This window comes from Megascapheus bottae, chromosome 1 (assembly GCF_031878675.1).
Source record: "Megascapheus bottae isolate mThoBot1 chromosome 1, mThoBot2.hap1, whole genome shotgun sequence".
In the NCBI taxonomy this organism is placed as follows: domain Eukaryota; kingdom Metazoa; phylum Chordata; class Mammalia; order Rodentia; family Geomyidae; genus Megascapheus; species Megascapheus bottae.
Window position 1 is genome coordinate 47,227,702 of NC_143509.1, and position 25,146 is coordinate 47,252,847.

General features: G+C 37.0%; 1 protein-coding gene across 3 annotated transcripts in view; it reads left to right on the plus strand.

The window, feature by feature from the left end:
* Lpp (LIM domain containing preferred translocation partner in lipoma) overlaps nucleotides 1-25,146 on the plus strand; it is a 641,447-nt gene that overhangs the window by 309,831 nt on the left and 306,470 nt on the right. For all 3 annotated transcript variants that reach the window (XM_090343772.1, XM_090343782.1, XM_090343791.1), the window contains one exon: nucleotides 16,228-16,350. In XM_090343772.1, coding sequence (XP_090199898.1) covers nucleotides 16,228-16,350 — 123 coding nt within the window. The remainder of the gene's footprint in view (nucleotides 1-16,227; nucleotides 16,351-25,146) is intronic.

Here is a 25,146-nt window from a genome sequence, read left to right on the forward strand (position 1 = left end):
TAGTATCGAGCATGTACCATTCCTAATCTTAATACTTTTGACATTGTTTTAAGCTTCCAAAAAGTTCATCTTGTACTACTTCTGTGCACTCACTTAGGGTGGTGGAGAAAGGAAATTGGAGAGGAAGTTATATACATCTTGAGTAAATCAAGCTTTTCTATTTTTAGGCCCTGCTACTGCTTGGAAAGTACAGCCCCTGTTCATGGCACTCTGGCACGTGTTTCCTTAGTTCCATTTGGAAAAATGGAAAGATAAATACAGGAATATTTTTGTGCATGTAGTGAAAATAGTTATTTAATGAAATCACATAATTTCCCCCCTTTTCTCTTGATAAAACCTCAAAATCCCTAGGCACAGATTCCTTAACCTCAGCTCTGCATGTCTAAGCCTTACACAGAACAGGAGATTGGAATCAGCAAAACCCACTATAGCAAAGCATTCTCTGGTATCCCAAAGGATTCATCGATTTGGGGTAGTAGGGGGAGATGATGGCCTTCATTCATATTTAGCGGCCAGCTTAGCTTGTTGTCAGATCATTACCCCCAGCCTAAGCAGACGGGGGGCCCCTAACATTTTCACGCTTTAATGAAGCTGTCTTGTCTGAATGTCTGTTCTTGATAGAACTATACCTGAGTATATTATATCTACTTCCCTAATTGAAATGAATAAGGCACTTCTCCTAAGTAGTTGTGATCACATTTGGAGGATGGTTTCCTAATTTAAGGCTACAGTGATTATCATCAGTGAATAGCACAGAGAAGGTGAGTGGGATATTTTAGACAGAAAATGACAGTGGTAGTGCATGGCTCCAATATAACCTCTCAAGAGTCCACTGAGGCAGACTAGGATGAACTGAGGTGGTGGTCAGGTGGTCATGCCATTGTCCAGGGCAACTGGGAGAGATGGTACCATGGGCATTGTGGGAGGAGTTCTTGTTGCCTTACAGTATTTGGAATTTCTTCAGGTCAGATCTTTCTGCCTCTCTTCTCAATCTTTTTCTTTTCTTTTCTCTCTCTCTCTCTCTCTCTCTCTCTCTCTCTCTCTCTCTCTCTCTCTCTTTCTTCCTTTCTTTCTTTGTCTCTCTCTGTGTCTCTGTCTCTCTCTGCTTCTCCCTCCTTCCTCTCTCTCTCTCTCTCTCTCTCTCTCTTTCTTTCTTTCTTTCTTTCTTTCTTTCTTTCTTTCTTTCTTTCTTTCTTTCTTTCTTTCTCTCTCTTTCTCTATCCCTTCCTCCCCCCCCTCTCTTTCTTTCTGGTCTTCCTATTAGCTAAAGTATGCTTTGGGTGACTGGCCTGAAATTAGGAATTTTCCTTTCTCCACCACCTGAAGACAGAAATAACAGGCATGTATCAGTGCACCTGGCTCTCATATTTGTTAAATGGTGATAGCTCCTGAAAAATCCCAACTCTGAGGCAAGGATGATGTGCTTGTGATTAGAGTATTTCTTGATAATAATGAACAAACATTGTCTCTCATTAGCAAGATTTTCTATACAGTCCCCAGACACATGACTCTAAGTACAATTGTATTATTCAATGAGAATCAGGCATTACTATAATTAATGCTAATTTGTGGATATTGCTGTACCATTGTCATTTTTATTTGAATATGTATTAAGCTCCAACAGGGTGCTATGTATAATGCCAACTCGGAGTTGGTTTATCAGAACCCTCCTAAGACTTTATAAATGCCAGTAAATGGAAACTCACAGCTCCCCTCGCAAGTGGTAAACCTCCTTGCCATTTCTACAAATGAGAAGTGAAGCAGACTGTTTGCTTTGCTGATACTGTGGGTGAGGATACATAACAATTGAATGGGTGAAAAGTGTTTTCCAATTGCCTATAATTGAGTTAGAGCATATTGCTAAAGAATTCTCCATCAAAGTGTTCAGAGTTCTGAGATTTTAATTAAATTATTCCACTTACTGTTAGTTCTTGTATTGACAACTGGAAATCAAATTTTTGGTCAGTACATTATTTCAGATTTCATGTGGAAATGCCTTGTAGGAGGGAGAAAGGCTTGTTAAATGCAGATTGTTAATTCCTTTCCTCACAAGTTTCAATTTGGTAAATACAGGAAGGGTTCCAGTGGCATCCCCTTTTAATGGGCATCAGAGGTTCTTCTATCCTCAGAGGAGTCTCACTTTCCTCTGATACTCCGCCTATGCTTTTTATTAGGATCTGTCTTTGGCCATCAGAATTCAGTATTTCCTTGAGACCAAAACTTCTATACATCTAAAGGGGCTTCTAGAACTTACCTGGTATGATCCTATAATTCTCTTTTACAGAATACTATACCAGTTAATATTTGCAGAAGGCCTTACACATCCTTAGCATGTATCCATCTCTCCCTTCACCAGTCTTCTATGGGTTGCCAATGTTGTTCTACTATTTCAGAAGATGGCGATAAAAGTAAGACTATATTACTTGGTTAAATGCTGTCCTTGTTTAAATCTTTTATTTTTATTTTTAATTCCATGTGGCTTAGTTTTTGTGTGAACCAGATGTGAAAATGTACAGGACTGAAAAAATTTGAAGTTGGCTATGAACTTCTAGACCATGTTTAAATGGAATATGTCTTGTTTCTGCTGGAAGATGGGAGGGATGGGAAGTAAAGGCAGTATGGCTAATTCAAGATTTTGTTATTTGCTCATGATGTATCTTGTTTCCTTAGTATACACTTAGTCCTAGTTTGTGACTAATAGTCCTGTAGTTATCACTGGACTCTAAATAGTCTATGAACAAGGTGACAGTTGTCAGTAAAAACCTGAAATGAAGATTGTACAAAATTCTCGAGCAGTGGAAGAATTTTAAGGTTGGGATGAGAATAGTACAACTAGAAATAATATCATCCTTGGCTATCTTTAGGCTTTCTTTTTTAATTTTTAAAATTTTATTGTAAACGTGATATAAAAGTTATATTACATATGTTAGGTAATGAATACACTTCCTTTTGGACAGGGTCCACCTATCCTCACTCTCTACCAGTTTTTCTCCCTCCCAACTTCTCCACTCCTCCCACCAAGTTGTATGGTTCATTTTCAACATACTGTCTAGTAGGTTTCTAGAAACACAACAAATCAAAGAAAGACCAGATAAATGGTAGTGCATCAAACTACGGAGTTTTTGCATCACAAACAACATAGCTAACATGATGAATAGAATGAGAGATCTCTACTAGGAATGCTTTTGATACAGACAAGGGCCTGTATCAATAACATCCTCAGAGCTCACAAAATCAAAACCTCCCACAAACAAATCTTCAAAGGAACAACCCAAATAATGAGTGGGCTAGACACTTAAAGAGAGACTTCTCTGAATAAGAATTAAGAATGGCCAGTAGACACTGAAGAGGTGCTTGGCATGTCTTCAGACTTTCCTCAGTCTCTCATGTAGTGAAAGTCGTCCTCCATAGCTGTCTGTTAATTTGTAATCCCAGCTTCTATGGCAGGCATTATATGTGCTTTTTGTTTTATTATTGAATGAGGATCTTTCTTGATTAAGATGAGTGATTAATAACAGTGATATAGTGATGTGTTCACTTTTATCAATGGCAACCTTTGTCACAAAAATAGAGATTTCTGCGAGGAGTGCTAATGTAAATTGTCTGAATACTGCCAAAAATAAATGTGATTCATGCCATGCGCTTGTTCCCACATCAGCACTGAATTCCAAGATACAATTACCCCTGCCCACTCTCTTTCGTCATGGGGGCTGTGTATATCCTTTAGATATCTATACGCGGGAACAGGACCAAGCTCCTTATATACCTAGGATCTGTACACCTGCATGATCCGATCACAGATGACCTTTTAAGCCTATTCTTATTCTATTCTTCCCTAAAAGAATACTCAGGATTGCCAAGTGCTGGTTAAGTATTCCAGGGTTCCTTTGAAATATTTTTTCCATCCAAGATCTTTTCATTTGTCACTGCATCAATGTACCTGGCTGTTCTTTTTATTTTTCTTTCTCTTGTTTTTTTTTTGTTACCATCTCATGCTTCATATACTTACCTACCTGTGTTCTTCCCTCTAATGTGATTTATTAATACATTAGCCTAATGAAATTGTAGGGAAAGAGCAGAGAACCACTGATTACCCTCCACTCTTTCTTTCCTTACTTTCCTCCCTTTGTCTCTTCCTTTTCTCCCACCTCCCTGCTCTCACTCCCCTTCTCCTTATCTCCCATTCCCATACCCTCTCCTCCCATCTAGCCTTCTTTCTTTACTTTTCTATGCTCTTCCTCTCTTGTTCTTCTCATTTTTTGTATTCTGAATATTAATAAATATGTGTGGAAAAATAAATGAAAGGTGAAAAAGAATATTGTAGCTTCATTTTTCAGCTACAGTAACAACCATGACCTAATTCTTGGTAACTTAATAGACTCATAATCTCAGCTTCATGCTTGTAGGCAAGACCTGTTTTGCATTTGCGCATGATGTGAAAATGCAAGTGATTTGGAGAAAAATGTTGGAATCCTAAAGTCCTTCTTCTTTCTGCCCAAGTAGTCCTAAAATAATTTCTTTTCATTTTTACCTTTGGTAGGCACTTCAGTTCAGAAGGAATAGCATTCTCTGTAACCTCTAGAAATATAGGAAACTCAATGGAAGGTTATTTATTTGTTTACTTGTTTATTATTGCTGGCAGTAGAACTTGAAATAAGGACCTAAATACTGTCCCTTAGCTTTTTCACTTACACATGGCATGCCATGTGAACCACAGATTTACTTCTAGCCTTTTATTAATTAGGGATGAGTCTCATGGACATTTCTGCCCAGGTTGTGACTGAACCCTAATCCTTAGATGTCAACCTCCTTGCTAGCTAAGGTTACAGGCATGAGCTTCCTCTGGCACCCACTGAAGGTTCTTTTTAAATCTAGGCACTTCTTTGTTGACCATGCCAATGCAGAGGAACCTGTACACATTTTTCTTCTCCTTGGTTGCCAATGTTAACTGACCAAGGTTAGGTTCAGTGGAGCAGGTAGGTGACTAATAAATGACACTTTCTGGAAGGAAGTTTCCTAGAAGTGGCTTTTATCTAGAAGTTTAGTCATGAGAAAATGCTAATCACGTTTAGTATGCTTTATGAGGGAGTTGATGCATCTTTTATTGCTAGAAAATACAATTGTTGCCATTTTAGACAAAATCTCCTATATCTTTTCTAACTGAAGCCTTTTTGATAAGACATTTTATGTATTTTGCTTCATGTTTTAATCTTCTAACTTATTATTTGAACCCAACTACTGTCACCTCTCCTCTTCCATTTTCACTAATCAGCCAATGATCTCAAAACAATGGATGCCTCTTCTACAAAATGGTTATCAGTGAATATTTTTGAAGAGAGTCTTTCAGTTTGTATTTTGTTACTGTCTGCTTCAGAGCTTCTTATTTTCAACTGTCAAAACAATGCTTACACTAAACAGAAACAGAGTAATATGGTTCCAGCAAGTGGGTACAGGGGAAAACAAACTTACAACAAAATCAAAAAGAAGAAAAAGAAAATAAACTTGTGATGTCAGAATGAAAAAAAAAAAGAAAGACACCTTTTCACTGGAAGCAAACAGAGAGTCTGAGTCCAAAGCTCTAATTGTGTTATGGAGAGACTTAGAAGCACACAGCGATTCACCCAGGGTCATACTGGGTATTATGGGAGAATCTGGACAAGTGTCTTGCTACTCTTTTGTTCGTTTTCTTGCACAGGTATCTATTTATTCACTGCTGAGAGTTTTGAGGTTGCACTAGGTATGATAACAAGAATCAGATTTCTGGGTACTCATTTGTAAATATTTGATGACACTCTGTGATTAGTCTATTTGTAAGTTTCTTATGAGAGACTCACTATATAATATCTTTTACTAAACAGCCCATTTAGAGTCATAGGACTAGGATTAAAAACATGGATCCAGTTCTCTGTGTTCAGAGCTTTATCACTTGTTTGGAAGCATTACAAAATCAACTTTCTGGTCTTTTGCTTTTCTTTTGGCAGGTTTATAGGATCTTCTTAGAGAGTAGCAGATTTTTTTCTGTCTCTGAATCTAAGTTAGTGATATCACTTTGGAAATTTCTGAGGTGTTTACTAACTGCGGTGTGAACTAACTTGAGGACTGAGACTTCTTTTTCCCTAATTTTGTTTGACAAGTAAGGCCGGCCTTCTGTGAATAATGCCTGTGCTCCTGTCTTCCACAGGCAGTAGAGTAGCTCTCCTATGTATTTCATTAGATTCCTAGATGATCCATGAAGTGATGCATCACTTTGGGGATGTTTTCCATTTCTATTTCATCACCTTCATTGAACTATTATCTTGGACAAGCTAAATCATCTCTTTGATGGAAAATGTTACTATCTTTAAAGAAGAATGTTGGAATAACTACTTAAATGCCCCTTCTACTTTTTTTTTTTTTTTTTTTTTTGGCCAGTCCTGGGCTTAAGCTCAGGGCCTGAGCACTGTCCTTGGATTTTTCTCAAGGCTAGAGCTCTACCACTTGAGCCTCAGCACCACTTCCAGCTTTTTCTAAGTATGTGGTACCAAAGAATAGAACCTGGGTCTTTGTGCATGCTAGGCAAGCACTCTACCACTAGGCCAAACTCCCACCCCCTCCCTTTCTATTTTTCTATTTTTGTGAGTCTGCTTTCCTTTTTCTATACTGATCATGTCTAATCCATTTCCTAACGATCTCCGTCTTCACATGCTAGTCAGTGGTGTCTAGCCAGGGCAATTAGCACCTTATGCAGTTACAGGGATTTCTCAGCCCCTGTCCATTTTGATGGCATCTTTGCCTACTATAGTGAATAATTAACACGGGACTGAAGCCTTTTTCAAAAATTTTGGTGTTATTTTGAGTAACGTTGAAAAGATTGAAAAGCAAGGTTGAGAAGTATATGTACATATATGTATATGGCTAATATATAAAGAGAGAGTGACATTCAACTTCTAAGTTTATAAACATTGGGGAATATAAGATAGAAGCTTTTACATTTTATTGCACTCTACTCAGTAAGTAAATATAAATAAAACTTTTCGTGCTCCATCTCATTGGATGTGTGTTTTCAAAATGCAAAATGCAAAAGCTATCTTCTATGAAATTTCAAAGTAAAATCACTTGCAAAATTCTGTTAAGTTTTTTTAATTGCTAATTTTAGTAGGGATCAAAAATTTACAAATAGGCCTATTTCATTTGTAGATGGAAAGAATTATTGTGCCTTCTCGACTCCCCCAAGTATGAAACTTTCCTTAGTGAAACACAAAAGTATATTGGTCCCTTATTAAAACTTCTGCTCTGTGTAGTATTCCTATTGCTTTATGTTACCTGTGCTATTCCAAGTGTTTGTGAGAAGATACTGGTGGTACGAGATGATTTTCTGGATATCCTTATAGCCATTCCAATGTATATATCACCCACATTTAGATGAATAGACAGGTAATTCACAAACAAGCATCATATTTCTTCTTGTAGAGTTGGCCTATAATCTGCATTGGAGATTTTCAAGCTATCTTGTAAGAATGCTTCAGGGGAAGTGACTGGGGGAAATGCCTCAGATAAAACCTAATTGTGTAGGTTTTATCTCCTTATACCTGACTCAAAGAAACTTTGTTTTTTTTTTTTTTTTTGTTTGTTTGTTTGTTTGTTTTTGCCAGTCGTGGGCTTGAGCTCAGGGCCTGAGCACTGTCCTTGGACTTTCTCAAGGCTAGAGCTCTACCACTTGAGCCTCAGCACCACTTCCGGCTTTTTTCTATCTATGTGGTACCGATGAATTGAACCTGGGTCTTCGTGCATGCTAGGCAAGCACTCTACCACTAGGCCAAACTCCCGGCCCCAGAAACTCTGTTTTTATGTATTTAAAATAGAATACTTCTCTGCATCATTTCACTATGTAATTACTTTATTGTCAAGTGATATTTTCCTATAGCTATGCTTAAGATCTCATTTTATTGATGGATATAAAACTCAGATATTTTCCTTATTATTTTGTAGCTATTCTCATACAGTTTTACTTGTATTTAAATTGTAAGTGTCACTCCAAGAATACTCCAAGTATGTGCATAGCCATTATTTATGTTCCAAAGGTTTTAATTTAGTAGAAATAATTCACGGAGATATTTACATGAAGATAGTGAAAAATACAGGTTTTTGTTGTTTTTTTTTTTTTTTGCTACTGGCTTTATTTTGTTTAATTTTATTAAAAATTTTTTTTTGAAAGTGTATCTCCATGTAGCCCCATCTGGCCGTGATTTTAGGTTTAATATTGATTTTTTTTTCCTTCTAGGATATTAGAACTGTGAAAAACTGTCTTCTGGTGTTATCTTATTCATTTTTTTATTCAATCCATTTTTGTTTCAAGCTACTACTTTCCACTAAACTGTGAAGACTGTTTCACTATGTAAATTCTCCAAATGTGGCTTTTTTGAGTCACCTTTCCCCTCTGCCCTTAAGTAAAAGAGATGATTTAGATAAGGAAATTGTGCCTATGTCTACATTTTGTGCATTACAAAATTGTAAATGTGTTTCTGTGAGTCTGAACTCCATGAAAAGGAGTATGCCCTCTTTAGACTGTACACTAGTTAGAGTAGCGTGAAGCAGGTCCAAACAGTAGTAGCACAGAGAATTAGAGAAAGAACAGGTAAATTGCCAAGTCTAGTGTTACTGGTAATTTCTTGATTCAGAAGGAACCTTTAATGAGATAAGTAGGCTCTGGGAGGTAAAACATCTCAGTTAAATGCTTGGGAAAATAATGCAATCCCAATAAAAGGTTTTCTATTAAATTCAACTTTTTTGTTCTCATTTGATCAATAAGCTATGTTTGCTATAATTGCTGACATTGAATAGTGCTTATCACAACTCAACATTATTCAACTCAGTGTGACATAGTTGATCATATTAAAGCATTGGGATCATATTAAATATTTTTATCACCTTTATTACTAGTTTATTTGTTATTTTGATCATCTATTATATTTTACTGGAATCTTTAATGATATGATACATAAAAAGAATGTAGCATTATATAGTATAATATAACAATATAATCACTAATGATTTAACGATATGCTATTACTATAAAATTATAGTTTCAAGATTATTAATCTATTTATGTAGTTATTCTCAAAATATGGTACTGAGATAAGCACAACATCCTCTAATCTCTTATTTGCCAGAAATGAACGTTTTTGTTCTTTACCCCATAGCTATAGACCCAGCTACTTAGGAGGGGAGGTTAGAGCAGACAGTAGAACTCTGAATGTGCTTTTGTGTTTACTATACAGATAGGATTGTGTTCTTTACATGGCGGCACAGAAGAATACACATAGTCTATGTATTCAAGTCCTCAGCAGTTTATTTTTATTTTAGACATAAGACTTTAAAAAAGTTACTCAGTTTACTGACTTCATGAAAAGTATGCCTAGTTTTGCATACTTTAGTAAAAATAAAATTTAAATACATAAGAAAGATTAGATATTTGCTATATGAACAGCATGAATGAATTCTATTTAATTATCTCAGAAGCTATATGAGGTAGGCAGATAACTTAGGTAACTTGCTTAGGTCAGAAAGCCAGCAAGTATCAGATCAAAAGTAAATCTGTAGTCTTATTCTAAAGACCTTTTGTCAATATATGTTAGGGAAGCTTTGAGGAACTAATAAAAAGAAAATTATTGACTGAGCTCTTAGCTTCATCAAATATAGATTATATATCTATGTATAATATATATGTATAAACACACAGATATATATAATTAATAAATAAATTAGGTAAGTACTTACTTTTATTGTTTATAAGAAATGCACTCTTACAAGGTGGGGCAAGGAGATAGTAGAGGAAGTAAGATTGATTGGATCACATTGTAAATATGTATGGAAATATAACAGTGAAATACTTCCCTGTATAACTAATGTGAAATAAAAAAGTTTCACTTTTCGATTATTTTATCATGTCATCAGCCCTAACTTTTGGCTTGCTGATTTTCAAATGAGATGTTGAACTTCGTTAAAAGCCTTTTCTGGGTCTGTTGAGATGATATGTGTCATTTTCCTATGATTCTCTTTATGCATTGCATTACATTCCTTTATATGTGTATATGGCTTTCTTACTCATTTTTGTGAAGTATTCCTTTAATATTACCTGTAACGCTGGTTCAATAGTAATGAATTCCTTTATCGTGTGCATATCAATTTTTATTTCTCTATTTTTATGGATAAATTTGCTGGATATGCTAATTGTGTTTGGTAGTTTCTGCTTTTAGTCATTACTGATTTGAAACAGATCATTTTATAGCTTTATGAATTTTAAATTCTGATTGTCATGCGTTTGACTCTATAAGTAACTTCTAGTTTTTTTTAAACTTATAATAGTCTTTCCTTGAATTGTACTCTTAGCATTTTGACTGTTATGCAATATTGAAAGCCCTTATGTTTACTTGGTGATATATATTTTGGGTTCTATATGCCTTTTATATTTAGGTAGTCGTATCTTTCCTGAGACTTAGGAAATATTTTGGCATTACGGTATAATTTCGTAAATTGGTTTTCTCTGCTTTTAAGTTTTATTTCTGTCTTTTAATCTACTCTATAGTCTCTTAGATGGTCATTTTATTTTATCCAGGAGTTTTAAAGAAGTATGGTTGTGCATCTGTACACATCTATTTGTCTTTATGTAACTTTTCCTCTGCTTTTTCATCAGTCTCTCAGTCTTTCTTTTTATTGATCCAGTCTGATGATGATACTTTCTACTCTATTTTTAAGATTTTCATTTATTTTTCCTCTAAAACTTCTGTTGGTTACTTTTCAGCATCTCAGTGTCTTTGTTGAATATTTCATCCAGATTGTTAACATCCAAGTCTTGAGAGAACTTCCTTTACACAACTGTTTATTTGAATCTTCTTTGAAGAAACATCATGAATTTTTTGTGGAATTTCTGTCATTTTAATATGTTTGGATTCAATTCATGAAAGATGGTGAACATTTGGAGGTTTCATATTACCTTTTTCATACTTCTTGTGATTTGTGCATCTATGGCAACGGATATCTCTCCCAATTTTGTTTAATTGACTTCTTAGTGAATAACATTCTCTTGAGGGCTCACTTTCCAGTACCTCTCACAGAGGAGGACTATAAATTTCCATCACAGCAACAACTGTATTTACTCCAGAAGCTTCCATTTTGTGTGTGTAATGGGAACTGCTGCTGGCTGCAGGGAATTTTCAGCCGCTTAGCCTAGCAGGTTCACTAGTTCAGTAGTCCATGGTCTCAGCATGCATCCTCGCCCAGGACTGTTCCCAATGGACTGCAAAGTGGAGAAAGCAAACAGAACATTTTGTCAGGCACTGAGTGAGAAGAAAGTAGAGATTCAGATGCCCTTCCAGTAATTTTTGTAAAAAAATATTTTCACACCCTGCCCCGCAGAGTGGAATATTTAAAAAAAAATCACGGAAAACTGTTCCAAGAATCTTATTCCACCAAATCTCATGGAGCCAGGAGGCAGCTGCATGAAGTTCAACAATTTACTCAGCATACACTTGGAGCTCTGTTTCTGCGATGTCCCATAGACTTACATATCCTTGCAGAGTGTGGGGTTGCTAACCATCTTTCTCTCTCTACTGCTTGAGCTCTTGGTTGTCTATACCTCTCAACTGGTCTTTGTCAGACTTTTCTTCTCTCCTTTTTCTTTTTTTCTTTTTGCAGTGGCAGAAAAGCTTTATTAGTACAGCAACTAATTTCAAATCTGTTCTCATAAAGTTTGCTGTTACTACAGACATTTAAGTAGGAGTATTGAGAAGGAAAACAAAAGGTATTTCAATAGTAAGTCATAGTTTACTTTTCTGTTGCTTTGTTTATACACCATTAAATGCTCACTCCACAGTATAGAGGGACAAGAAAGAGAAAATGCTGTAAGCAGGGCTCATCCATAAGCCTTGCAAGTGGCCAGATATCACCCATGAGCCCAGACTGAAGGAGTTGGGACAAGTGACTGTGAATTTCCAGTATGAACCCATCCTGCAACTGAGATCTCCTCTTCCTTCATTTTTTTTGTTACAATAAATGTCTCTTCATGCGTATAATCTAACTTCAGCTGAAATACTTTGCATTCACTGTCTTTCCTGAATTTTCTTTGCCACCATCCCACTTCTTGGGTCAAATAAGGGGAATTTTAAACCAGTAGAAAACTAGTCAAAGACAAAATGTCTTTTTTTCTGTCTAAGTGAGAAAACTTGAGGAATGTTTTAGAGGGCTTCTCCTGGGGCTCCTAGGAGAGTTGAACCTTAGTTGCATGCATTGCTGATGTCCTTAGTATAGAACCTCTGGATTGACTTTTTTTTTTTTTAAATCTTCTACTCAACCTGTCCTGTTCTTTCTGCATGCTACTTCTTGGCATTGGTTTCTCAAAAAGAATAACCTGCACACAGGATTTGTCCTAGGTATTGTTTTTGACACAACCTTCACTTAGCTAATGTAATCTTTGTAGCTATGGTTGAACAGTATGGAAATTGTTATTACCACAATGACTGCTATATTAGAGTCCATGTGATATCTCGAACAAACATTATATAAAGAAACAGAAGCCTATTCCTAATTGTTATTTGGCCACCAGTGTATCATTTAACCGTCAGATAGCTGACAGAACTACAATGATAGTGATTATGGTAAATCTATAGGAATTCCTGTTGGCTGTAAGGATAGTTCATAAATGCAAAGACACTGACAGTATATGGTATAGTAGGAAGAGAAAGGTTGTATAGCAATTTAGGCAGGATTTCAGCTAATTCAAACAAGAGACGATATAAAAGAGAAACTTGAGAAAGAGTGCTATTCTTTTTTTTTTTATTCGTGGGGCTTGAACTCTGGGCTTGGGGGCTGTTTCTGAGCTCTTCGGCTGAAGGCTAGCAGCGCTTTACCACTGCAGACACCACATCACTTTCAGTCTTCTAGCAGTTAATTGTAAATAAATCTCAACTGCCTTTAGTTCCTGGGCTGGCTTTTAACAGAGACACTCAGATTTCAGCCTCCTGAGTAGCTAGGATTACTTGCATGAGTCTCCAGGGTCCTGCTAAGAGTGCTATTTTTGTTCAAGATTGTGATTAAAATGTAGAAGGAGAGTTATAAGAAGGTCAGTTAAGGCAGCTTTTTTTTTTTAATGAAAAAATCCTCCATCATTAGATGAGAAGGTGTTTAAATTGTATCATTCATTGTAATCTAAATAAGTGATAGGACTGAAGAGCCCCAATTTAGAGGGAAAATGAATAAGGAGGCTGGGAACCACTTGAAGTCTTGCAAGCTTAGACTGTTTTTACACCATAATTACTTGTTTCATTGTATAGCTCAGGGGATAATTCTACGACTTTTAGGCGTCTATGTGGTTTGATATCTTAGTGACTGAGGGCATAGGCAGTTGGTGTACTTTCTGCTATAGTAAACCACTGATGTTACAGACCTGATCTCTTTGCCGATACCCTAAGGGAACACTTAATGAGTGATGCTTACCTCAAGGAGAAGAATAATTAACAATAGCTATATTATTCCTATTAATTTATAGTTACTGGTTGCTATAATTAATGTTATTTATGAAAATCACCATAATTATAGCCCTTTACGATTTACAAAATATTTTCCCATCCATTTTCTTATCTGAATCTTGGAACATTGCTCTAGTGTAGGTGTAGGGCAGATGATGTCCTCTTCATTTTACAGATGAAGAAATTATGGCCCAGGGAAGAATTTAACGAGTTTGCAATTCAGTATCATTCCTGAAATATTGGGCTATGAGTATCAGATTCATATTGATGGCAATATTTTATGTCTGCACACAGAAAATCAGCTTCACATGATTCTCCATTGCCTTCCACCACAGCAGTGTCCTGCTTTTTCTTGTGGGGTCATGTCTCATTACTCAAAGTATTCATGTACGTTTTAAATGTTAGAGGGATCCTTCCTCTTCTAACTTCAGGTTTTTGCATTAATACCCTTTGAGATGTAAGTGAAATCCCCTTTTATGGAATGATTGCTACCTAACATTAAATACTATGACAGAGACCCACTGTTGACTTGCACTTGAAACCTGAAGTCCAATAGATTAAACATTGTTTCATTTGGGGCTGATACAAGGAAATTGAGGGAAACCATCCAATTTCACAAACCCAATTTTGAAGTTTTTGCTATGTCACCTCATATATATATGCCTGTTCGCGTGTAGACACGCATACCTAACCATTTGGCTTTCATGTCGAAACCATTTACTAAATGCACTCACGGATTCTAGTTGTACATTGAACTTCTTTTATTCAAAGGATGTTGATAATAAAAGGATTGCTGTCTGACTCTGTGGCAAAGTCATTCTGTGCTATTTTACTGACACCAAAAATACCTATGAAAGGCCCTTATTTGGATAAGGCCCTGTGTAAGATTCTAGGAGGGTCTTTGCTCTTGCAAACTTTACACTATCCTCAGAGACAGAGATACTCAGACAAATTCTGATAAAACATAATGTTTAGATGGTGATGGGCATTACCGGGATGGCAAATACAGCAGGGTGAGGCCATGTCGTCACTTGGAGAGTCTGAAACCATAGATATAGTGTGAGAAAATCAGATGAATGCTGCTTTAAAATGATCCATGATTAAATGATAAAAGTACTCATATTTAAAACAAAGCTCACAAACAAGGATACCAAATTGCTTGGAGAGGCAAAATAGCAATGTATATTTGGCTCCCCAGGGGACTGGGTCCTTAATTTCACAGATGATATCTGATATTATCAATGTAACAAACACTTAAAATGTCCAAGAAGGATTAACTTTACACTGACTGATTTCACAAGAGACTAACCAGTCTGCCAGATTCCATTAGGATGCTTTAACTCTGAGATGTAAAATAAGTTTCAACAGTTAAGAAAGGTAGCTGTGCAAGGCAAGTATTAGGAAAAAAGAGAAAGAATGGTCTTAATTAGCAATGACCATTACCTTGCCTGATGCCCCACATTCACACCAAAGACAAATGTACTTCAAAGTTTATGAGTCATAATACTAGCTTGTTATGGCAATAATATACTAATACTATTTTTGTTATTACTATGGATATGTTACCTTCTTAGAAGGAGCTGAATGTTTGTAGACACTAGGCACTAATCTGATAAATCTCTTGAGAAATTCAGTGGATTTGGTTCAAGTATATTAATTATTCATTGTTTCATTTAAGTTATGCCTTGCTAAAGACCTTCTCTGGTTTCTTGTTGAAGTCTTAGGAGACTTTTACATAGTATATAAGTAACCAATTATAGCATCATCAGCTTAGAGATTATTTTTACTTTACCCTGATTTTACATCATAGGGTCCCAGGACAATCTTATTGATTGTAAGCTTAGGGAATATAGGTTATTGAAATACAAAATTTGGAGGTCCCTAATGCTATCATTGGATTCACTATGCCTGTTTCCTCAGTAACCTATGGCCAGAGTCCTTAGTGGTCTCCTTTTAGTTGATGGTTTACATGCATTGCTAGGGCATGACATTTGTCTCTGGCACGTGCATACCTAATAGTCCCTAACTACAGACACTCTAATGTTTTCAATTTTTTCATGACTTCAGATGCCTTTTGTTTTAAATTCTGCAATCCTAATTTTCTTTCCTTGCCAGTTTTTGTTCCAATAAAATATCATCACTCTGTGCAGTTGCTTCTCAATGCAAAGGGCCTGTGCCATCTCCCCAATTCTTTCCATCATGTTAAGTGCAGGGATGAGAACATTTATTTTCATCAACTGCTTAAATTAATAAATGACTTAAAAAAGTACTTCATACTTTTTCAATTATCTATCAAATGATTGAGTTTTAATTAAAACTTAAATGATCTACAAGAAATCATGGAAAAGACCAGACTATTGCATGATGAATTGAAACTCTCAATGCTATTAGTGGAAATTTTAGGGTTTTCTTTTCCCCTTTCTTGATGTGCGTGCACATATGCACGTTCATATGTGTGCAGGCATGTTAGTACTAAAGGACTTTTTCAGGAACTGGGAACTGCTCCTTAGCTTTTTCACGCAAGGCTGGTGCTGTACCACTTTAGCCACAGACCCACTTTGGGCTTTCTGGTTTTTAATTGGAGATGTGATTCTCAGGGAATTTTATACCACAGGCTAGCCTCTGTCTGTTAGCCAAAGTAGCTAGGATTACAGGCTGAATTATCCACACACTTCCCTCTCCCCTCCCCCAGGAAATTTAGCGTCATCTGTTTTGTTTTGTTCAGGGAAATCCAGATGGCAAGACCTTGGAAGAGAGACGCTCTAGCTTGGATGCCGAGATTGATTCCTTGACCAGTATCTTAGCTGACCTGGAATGCAGCTCCCCCTATAAGCCTCGGCCCCCACAGGTGAGTGTTGCCCTTGTGTCTAAGTAAGCCCTCAGACACAGATGATCACAATAGATACTGTACTGGAAATATCAAGCTGCTTCTTCTACCTCTTTCATTCCTTGATATGGATCAAAGAGTCAGTGATCTAAACTGTCCTTTTCTGTAGTTTCAGCCAGCATGCTCTAGTTAACTGGTAGAATCTTCCGAAATAAATTTTTTCAGTATCTTTTCTAATTGTTACATACACATACATGGTGTGTACAATGTATTACACAATGGTGTAATACAATGGTATTAAAAATTCACCTCCTTTTTCACTGTCCTACTCTCCTGTTTTTGTATGGGTATTTGTTTATTTCCACCCCACAAATATAATTTAGCATCAAAAGGTTGGGAGGTTGCTCCGCCTTTTGTGTTGTGTATTGTTTTTCTCATTTTTGTTGCTGCCATTTTTATGTATGTATGTATATATGTATTTTTTTTTTCCCAGTCCTGGGCATGAGCTCAGGGTCAGAGCACTGTCCCTGGATTTTCTCAAGACTAGGGCTCTACCACTTGAACCACAGCACCACTTCTGGCTTTTTTCTATGTTTGTAGTACCGAGGAATCACACCTGGGTCTTCGGGCATGCTAGGCACACACTCTACTACTAGGCCAAACTCCCGCTCTTTGTATCTGTTTTTTTTTTTAATCTTTATGTAGTTGTACAAACGGGTTTCCATTCAGCACACCAATTCATGAGCACAATGCATCTTGATCAGTGTTGCCAGGTGAGTAATTTTAAAAGGCAATTAGTGATATTTTTTTTCTTTAACGCTATTTCCTTTTCTGAGACTTTTAGCAGTGGGATTCCTACATTGAAGCAGTTGACTACAGTCATTATTGTTTTCTTTCTGAACATTGTGAATAGTTTACCCTGGCACCAGAAGTTCCAATGTGGCAACTTCTTTCCAGATTTACCAGAATTGACAGTAATTATTCTGTTTTGTTTTTGATTGCCAGTGGTGCAAGCTTAGTGGTTGTCTTCTTGATGTTTTGGTTTACTTGGGAGCTAGCAAATAGCATTTCAGAAGCTGATGTTCCACTACTAGGCGTCATATTTCATTTTTCTGGGTCTGGGGACATCTTGGCAAATCTGTGTCAGATTTTCTGAATCCACAATAAGCACCCATAAGAGCTTTAGAAGCAAATGCTTGGACAAGCACTTTCATCATTGAATTATTTGGCTCTTAAGTGACATTTGCTTGACTAAGTGACATCATACTTATTGCTCAGAATCCTACTCAAGTCTTTGAGCTGCTGCTGCTTCATGAACAGTGGTGCTTTTTACAAATTAAATAGCAGCATTGCGTCTCTGTTTTCAGTCATTGCATCACTAAGCTGTACATCAGTTGTTGTATTTTCTGGTTTAGATATCTTTGTTTCTATACATATACATATATATCATATACATATACATATATTACATGTACTATACATATGATGGGATAGGCTGCTTTGTCAAGTACATTTTAAAAAATACCAGAGATTGTTTCTTCCTTAGCCATCTTTCTGCTCTTGGTTAAACAGTAAAAATGAACTCTGTTCTAGAATGCATTCTCTGAGGTGCCAATATGTAACAGGCACAGGGATCTTTGCAGAGAACTGAAAGTTGATGACTGACAGGACACTTACAGGTGTCAGGGAGCCTCTTCCCATATCCCCCCTCAGGGTATAAGCTATACTGTGGTACTATAGCTGATTTGGACGAATTGAACGGTCCTGGGGCTTAAACTCAGGGCCTGAGCACTGTCCTTGGGCTTTCTCAAGACTAGAGCTCTCTATCACTTCAGCCAAGGCATGGCTTCCAGCTTTTTCTATGTACTGAGGAATAGATCCCAGGTCTTTGTGCAAGCACTCTATCACTAGGCCAAACTCGCCACCCAAGAGCTGAAACTTCTTGTGAGAAGACTTTCTAATGCACTGAGATGGGTGGATGGAATTGTATTGTTACAAAACAAGGTGGAGTGGGGAAAAGCCTGGAGCTTGGGGTAAAATAGTACATTGTTCAGAGAACTAGAAGAGAACTACCAGCATCTGGAGATGCAAAGGAAGATGATCATGGCCTAAAGTGACTTTGGGAATGGATGGTTTCCTACTGACTAACGGCACATTTAGATCCAGAATAAAATTTCAGTGTCTCATTTGTAGATAATGTAGAATGCTTGAAACTTCTGTAGGAGAGGAAAGCTCAGAATCATTCTGATAAGGATTCTGGGAAACAAAACCTACTTTGCAAAGATGTGGGATTGTCTCAACCTCAGCAAGGATTCATGATTATCTGTCAGGTTTCTTATTACTTCCATCAAAGACTTCTAGATTAGTTTGTTCAGATAACATGACCACCGCCTCTGCCCGAGGACATATTTTAAAACATAGAACTTGCTGTGCAGTCATAATCCTACTGAGTTTACAGGTGTGCATCTCTCACTGAGCTTTCCTTACACAGTTGGCAGTCCACCACTTGAGCCATGACTCTGGTCTAGTATTTTGCTGGTGAACTGGAGGCAGTATTTGGCAGACATTTCTACTTGGGTTAACTTTGAGCTGCAGTCCTCTAATTATTAGACTCCTGAGCCATTGGCAACAAGCTTACCTAGTTTTTTCAAAGGAGTATCACCTGCTCTGATTTCCCAGTGCTATTTCTGATCTTTTATTTATTTATATTTTTGTGCGATATAACTTATTTCTCCAGATATTATTTATTTATTTATTCAGTCATTCAGTTAACATATACTGAGATCACATTATGAAGTACGTCTTAGAAATACAAAGGTTAGTATAAAAATATTCCTACTCTGGAGTAATTCCTAATTCTCTGATGAGAGACAAACATACATCATCAGAATTACACACAACAAGGTTCTTGGTGTTCTCCCTATAAGCACTGAAATGGTTCAGAGATTAGAAGAAATAACAGCAGACATTTCAACATTATATTACATTCCTCCCCGATCTCCCTATCAGTGAACACTACATGGAGCAGGTTAAAATATTTAGGTTCATTTGGCTGCATGTGTTCAAGATAGACTTTGGATTCAAGATGGGAGATAACAGGGAGGGGTAGCCCAGGAATGCTGCAAAGGTAACGGCATGTTTGAATAATAACTTATTTAAATAGCTAAGTGTGGGGGGCACAAAGGGAATTGGCACAGAGCAAAATCAAATGTACTTAGTGCCTTGCTTCTCAAGGGCCCTCGTAGTAAGGAAGAGAAATGTAGCGTGCATCCAAACAGTGTCTCTGGCTGAAGTAAAGATTTGGATGGTAGCATTTTCAGTAAAGTTGACTTGGATGGTTGAGAATAATTCATGATGTTGCATGGAATTATTCAGTTAAAATACCATTATAGTTGAAGCTAACGTGCCTAAGCAATTAAGAATGTGTACATCAGGCACTAGTTAGAACAGATGTGAAAATTTAACTGTGGTCTTGAAGTCAGTTGTGGATCCAATGTATGTATAGAGTACAAGAGCTTCAGTGCACCACACACTCCATGCAGCTGGATTCTGGCATTATATTTGGGACATTTTTGCCCACAGAAGGGAAGGCCACTGCTTAATGAAGGCTCAGTTAGAAGCAAAGTGAATGAATGATACAGTTAGTCAGTTTGCTTCCCCTCAGTCTTGCCATTAGTTTTACTGTCACTTATCTCTCTTTTATAGTACTTAAAAAATATACCTTGGGGTAATAACAAGAGATTAGGTCTCTCAAAACTATACTTCAAGAAGGGTCACTAGAAAATTTCTGACACCGTGGCTTTCTTGGATTAGCTTGTGTTGAAATGCCACTCATTGCACATCTGTTTCCTTACCATTTTGTAGCAACTAAGAATTTAGTAATTTTTCAACCAAAATGATTTTACGATCAAGTGGAGTTTCACCATCCTTGTTTAGACCAGTGAGGTAGGCCCTGTGTTTCTAGGTCTGTCTCCAGTTTCTGCCTAGCAGAGCATTCTTTAAAATCCTTGTAATTTGCTTCTTGATAAGGGCAGGAGAACATCTTTTCTTTCATTATTTTTGAATTCTTCAAAATTTGATTACATTTCCAGAGATTGTTTTTGTTTCTTTTTTTGAATATTTTTATTATCATTAAGTAGTTGTATAAAAGAGTTGTGATTCACTGAAGCAATTTATGACTAGAATGCATCTTGATCAGTTTCACCCTTTTTAACATTCCCAACCTAGGCCTTTCCTGACTTTTCTTGATGTAAGGTTATATATTGATTTTTTTTTGCCAATGAACAAACCAGTCTGTATCTGCAATGCATCATGATCTGCATCCCCATTTCATCATTTTCACCCTCCTTCAGCCCACACCTTCCCTGTATTTCTCAATTCTGTGGTATATACAATGAACTCTCGCCACATGCTCCACCCATTCCCCCTTCATTCTTGCAATTTCCTGAGTGACAGAAGATATTTCAAAATAATTGGATGATAGTTGGTGTGCTTTGTCTATTCAGCAGAAAAACTAAGCCACAAGTATAAGAATTTATGGTTGTAGGACCCCGATAGTGAAATAATAATTGATTGCGCGCCTTTTTGCTGCTTGTTTGAAAAAATTCAAGAGTAGAGAAAGAGCCGGGGGGAGGGGGAGAAACAGAGACAGACAGACAGACTGACTGAAAAAGGGAGAGACAGAGAGAGCATGCTCCCTAGGGGATAAATGGATATATATATATATATATACATATATACATATATATATATATATGCCAAGAGAGTGGCTTGCCTCAACTTCACATAAATAGAATCATCTGTCCTTTTGCATTTACTTAGCTCTTCATGCACCTGTTCACCTGTGTCCATTACCATAGCCTTTATAACACACACATATTGCGAACAGTTGATCCTTTCATTTACAGTTGCCATTCTAGCCAATGCTGAAACTGGATAATTTCACTGGTATACCCAATTTGCAGCTAAGCAGGGAGAAACACGGGAACATGTTGGCCCACTCCTTGCAGCTGATTTGTGAAGTGAGAGCAGAGTATGGGACTGTGTATACGAGACTGCAGTACCTTGAGGTACATAGTATTCAAATTGAATTGAGCTTTAGACCATTCGCCTGGTGATAGAAAATTAATTGATATGTGAACAAAGTCCCAAATATTTGTTGTAAAAAAAATTGAAGGCTTTGCTTGTGTGGGTAGAAGAGAGAAAACAAATGAGTTTTCCCACTTCAATGAATGTAAAGACAATTGAAGAGATTTCAGACACAGGTATAGGATGAGGCATAGCTTAGTATATCTCTAAGTTTACTCAGAAGCTTTGACTTCTCAATTCTCTGGGTTGCCTCCCTACAAAGAATTCCATTAATATAGACTGCTCCACATCACCAGTATGAGAGGTTTTTTGTTTTTTGGGTTTTTTTTTTCCAGTCCTGGGCCTTGAGCACTGTCCATAGGCTTTCTCAATTCTAGAGCTCTACCACTTGAGCCACAGCACCACTTCTGGCTTTTTCTGTATATTGGTACTGAGGAATTGAACCCAGGTCTTTGTGCATGATAGGCAAACACTACCACGAGGCCAAACTCCTGGCCTAGTCTGAGAGTTTTTGTCATTACTGTAGTTGTAGAATAAGCTTGGAAACTGCAATCTATTCCCCTATTTCAGAGAGACAGTTTTGCTTTGGCAAATTTTGCTGGCTCATAGAAGAATCCAGGCAATTTTTGCACTTCACTTTCTTGGCATGAATTTAGTCTCATTTCTTCTTCTTCTTCTTCTTCTTCTTCTTCTTCTTCTTCTTCTTCTTCTTCTTCTTCTTCTTTCCTCCCTTCCTTCTTCCTTTCTTCCCTTATCCCTAACTCCCATTTTTGGTGTATATGTTTGTGGGTGTGGGTCTGCCCCTGGGTATGGGTCTTGAATTCATGGATTAGGCTGGTTTTCTGCCATTTTAGCCACAAATCTACTTGTTATGATTGTTATTCATTACTACTACTATTGTTGTTGTTATTGTTGTTGTTGTTGTTGTTGTTATTAATTGAAAATAAGAATGGACTTTCTTGGCCTAGCCTGTCTTTGAAATTTAGTTTTCAGATTCTGTACTATAGAGGCTAGGATTATAAACACGAACCATCATACTGGGCTTTAGATTTTGCTTTAAAGATGTGTGCTTTTGCAGATTTGAATCCCTTCTTTCTGAAGGATGTATGTTCCTGAAAGTGATATGTTTATTAACGTCATCCTTTCAAATACGCAAGAAGGTGAATCTTGTCTATTTGTATAAAATCTAAACACTAAGTATGGTGTGATCATGTGGTGTGATCATACGTTATTCATGGCAGTCCTAAAGCCCTCACATTGGGTTACTTTTATAGAGCGAGCCTGAGGAGGTATGAGGCAACCTGAGAAATTATTTCATGGGAGCACGTATTCTACCAAAGCCTTTTTATTAGGAATTCATATGGCCCAAGGGCTTAGATGCTGTGTAATCAGTGTGGAATGATGTAGGGCTGAGGATCTTCTATTCTCTGGTGCTCCATGTTCTAGCTTGCATGAGCAGCTGCAGGGGAGATTAGTAATTAAATTTTTAATATTTTATGTTATTTTGTACAACCCAATCACAGAGGCTACTGGGAGATGAAATTTGCAACAGGCTAATCCTGTGTGATGAAACAGATTGTCCCTGTGGACAGGAGACTCTGCAGTGAAGAGGACAGGTATTTCGAGAAAAGATGGGAATTGAGCATTGATTTTGTTGAAGAAGAGTAGTGGATGCATAGCTATGGATAGTGGCCCCTTCCTCTATCTGTAGTCTCTTGGGTACTTGATTTGTTGGGAAACAGATTTATCTATGTATCTGTATTATCTGCTTATTGTTCCTTGCTTTCACAGCTGAGGTAAAAGTCGAAACTGTAGAAGCCTCATGTGGAAGATATTTAATGTGATATAGTAAGAGAAAATGAGCAAGGTGCCAATTTCCAAGTATTTTTTTAAATAGAAAGTTCTACTTCTTTTCAATGTCCTTGTTTTGAATGAATCTGTCAAAGGAGCTGGCCATTGAATAATTTGGATGAGGGAGTAGAGGCTGAGTTGCTGACTCAGAACTACATGTCTTGGATTTAAGAGGAGCCATTAATTTCTGGATTACATATAATTGCATTTGTATAACATATTCACTTATTCTTTCAGAAAAAAATCATGTTTCTGTCATATGTGACCAGCATAATTGCTTTTAGATTTTATTTTTTCCTACTCTTCTTTCTTCTTTTCCTCTTCCTCCCACTCTTTTCCCCTCCTTACTCATTCTTCCATTCCTCCTTCTTCACCTGCTTTTCTTCCTCCTTTTCCTGCTCCTCCACTTTCCCTCTTCCTCCTGTTCTTTCTGGTACTGGGGATTGAATGCAGGGCCTACATACTAGCCCTGGCCACAGATTTTGCTTTAAATGCCATGAAATGTAGCATTTGTAGTTTGGAGAGTTAACTTAAAAAAATCACTCTTGCATGATACCTACAATATTTGTACACAAGAAATACCTTTTTCAGCAAAGTTTGGTGATATAGTCCAGTAAATTCTGCTATTCGGAAGGCAATGATATTAAAGGACTTCTGGTGAAGGTCAGTACTCAGGGAAAGTTAACTAAATCTCTCAAGCAAACAGGCTGACCTGAGAATCTGGGCTTGTAAGCTAGACTGCCTGAAGGTTTTGTTGCAAAGCTATTCTGGAGCAAAAACTTGATACTCCATGTGGAAAAAAAATAACTCTATCTGAATAGAAAAACAAAAACAAGTGCTCTGGAGGTTTGGTTCAAGTGGTAGAGACCCTTACTAGCAATCATATGATTCCTATCTTCTTGGCTGGACTTGTCCCAGTTAAAGGTTCTCTGAGTATATACCTGAGTTTCTAACCAAGAGTTGAAGAATGTTGATTGTGCTGAAGCCTGGGTGGCAGGTGCCTTCTATGGTACTGTAGCCATGATCCCAGAGGTAGCCTTTTACTGGGAGTTGTTTGGTAGACCTTCATGAGTCCTTGGCTCAGAGAAGGTTGTGTTCCTTTACACTGAATCACTCATTCCAGGCATTGGTTTTACAAACAAATGCACAAAGCTGCCTCTTGAGTGTTTCTATTTTATAACAGCGTCTTAGTGGAAATAATTAGCCCTGTGTCCATGCAGAAGCACACATCACATTTACAAAATTAAAGAGTGTTCATGTCCGGGCTGGTTTCCTTATTTCTTTCTTCCTCTCCCACTGTTTAAATATCTATTTTGGTAGTACTCTTGCTTGGAAAGCCCATGATCGTTTTCTTTCCTTTTTTGTTTTTAATTTGAAAAACAAATAAGAAACACAATGGAAGCCCAGCTATGTTATCTATTCAAGAAGATGAGATTCAACTAATTATATCTAAGAGAAAACACTCATCTCTGATAGTCTACAGTCACCATTGTATCTTTTTTGACAGCCATTTCTATATTTGGTTTATAGCCAAAATTAAAGTATAATTATGATAATGATGGTGGGTCTCTAGACAGAAGGTTAGAAGAGTTTCATAATCAATCCTGCATTTCACCATTTTGGCTTTGGGTAAGTGGTTGATCTTTCTGACAAACTATTATATGGGAGTTTAAATACAAAACTTCTTTTCACATTGTGAAAAAAGAAGTAGAAAAAATCAAACTTGATCTTTTAGTGAAGAAATTAATTGCAGATATGAACTTCATTTTGGTACATTTCATAATTTGAAATATTTGTTTTCTTATGGAACTAGAACTTGGAATGAGACTGAAATAAAAGATGCAAATCAGCCATGCATTGCTGTTAATTGCATTACAT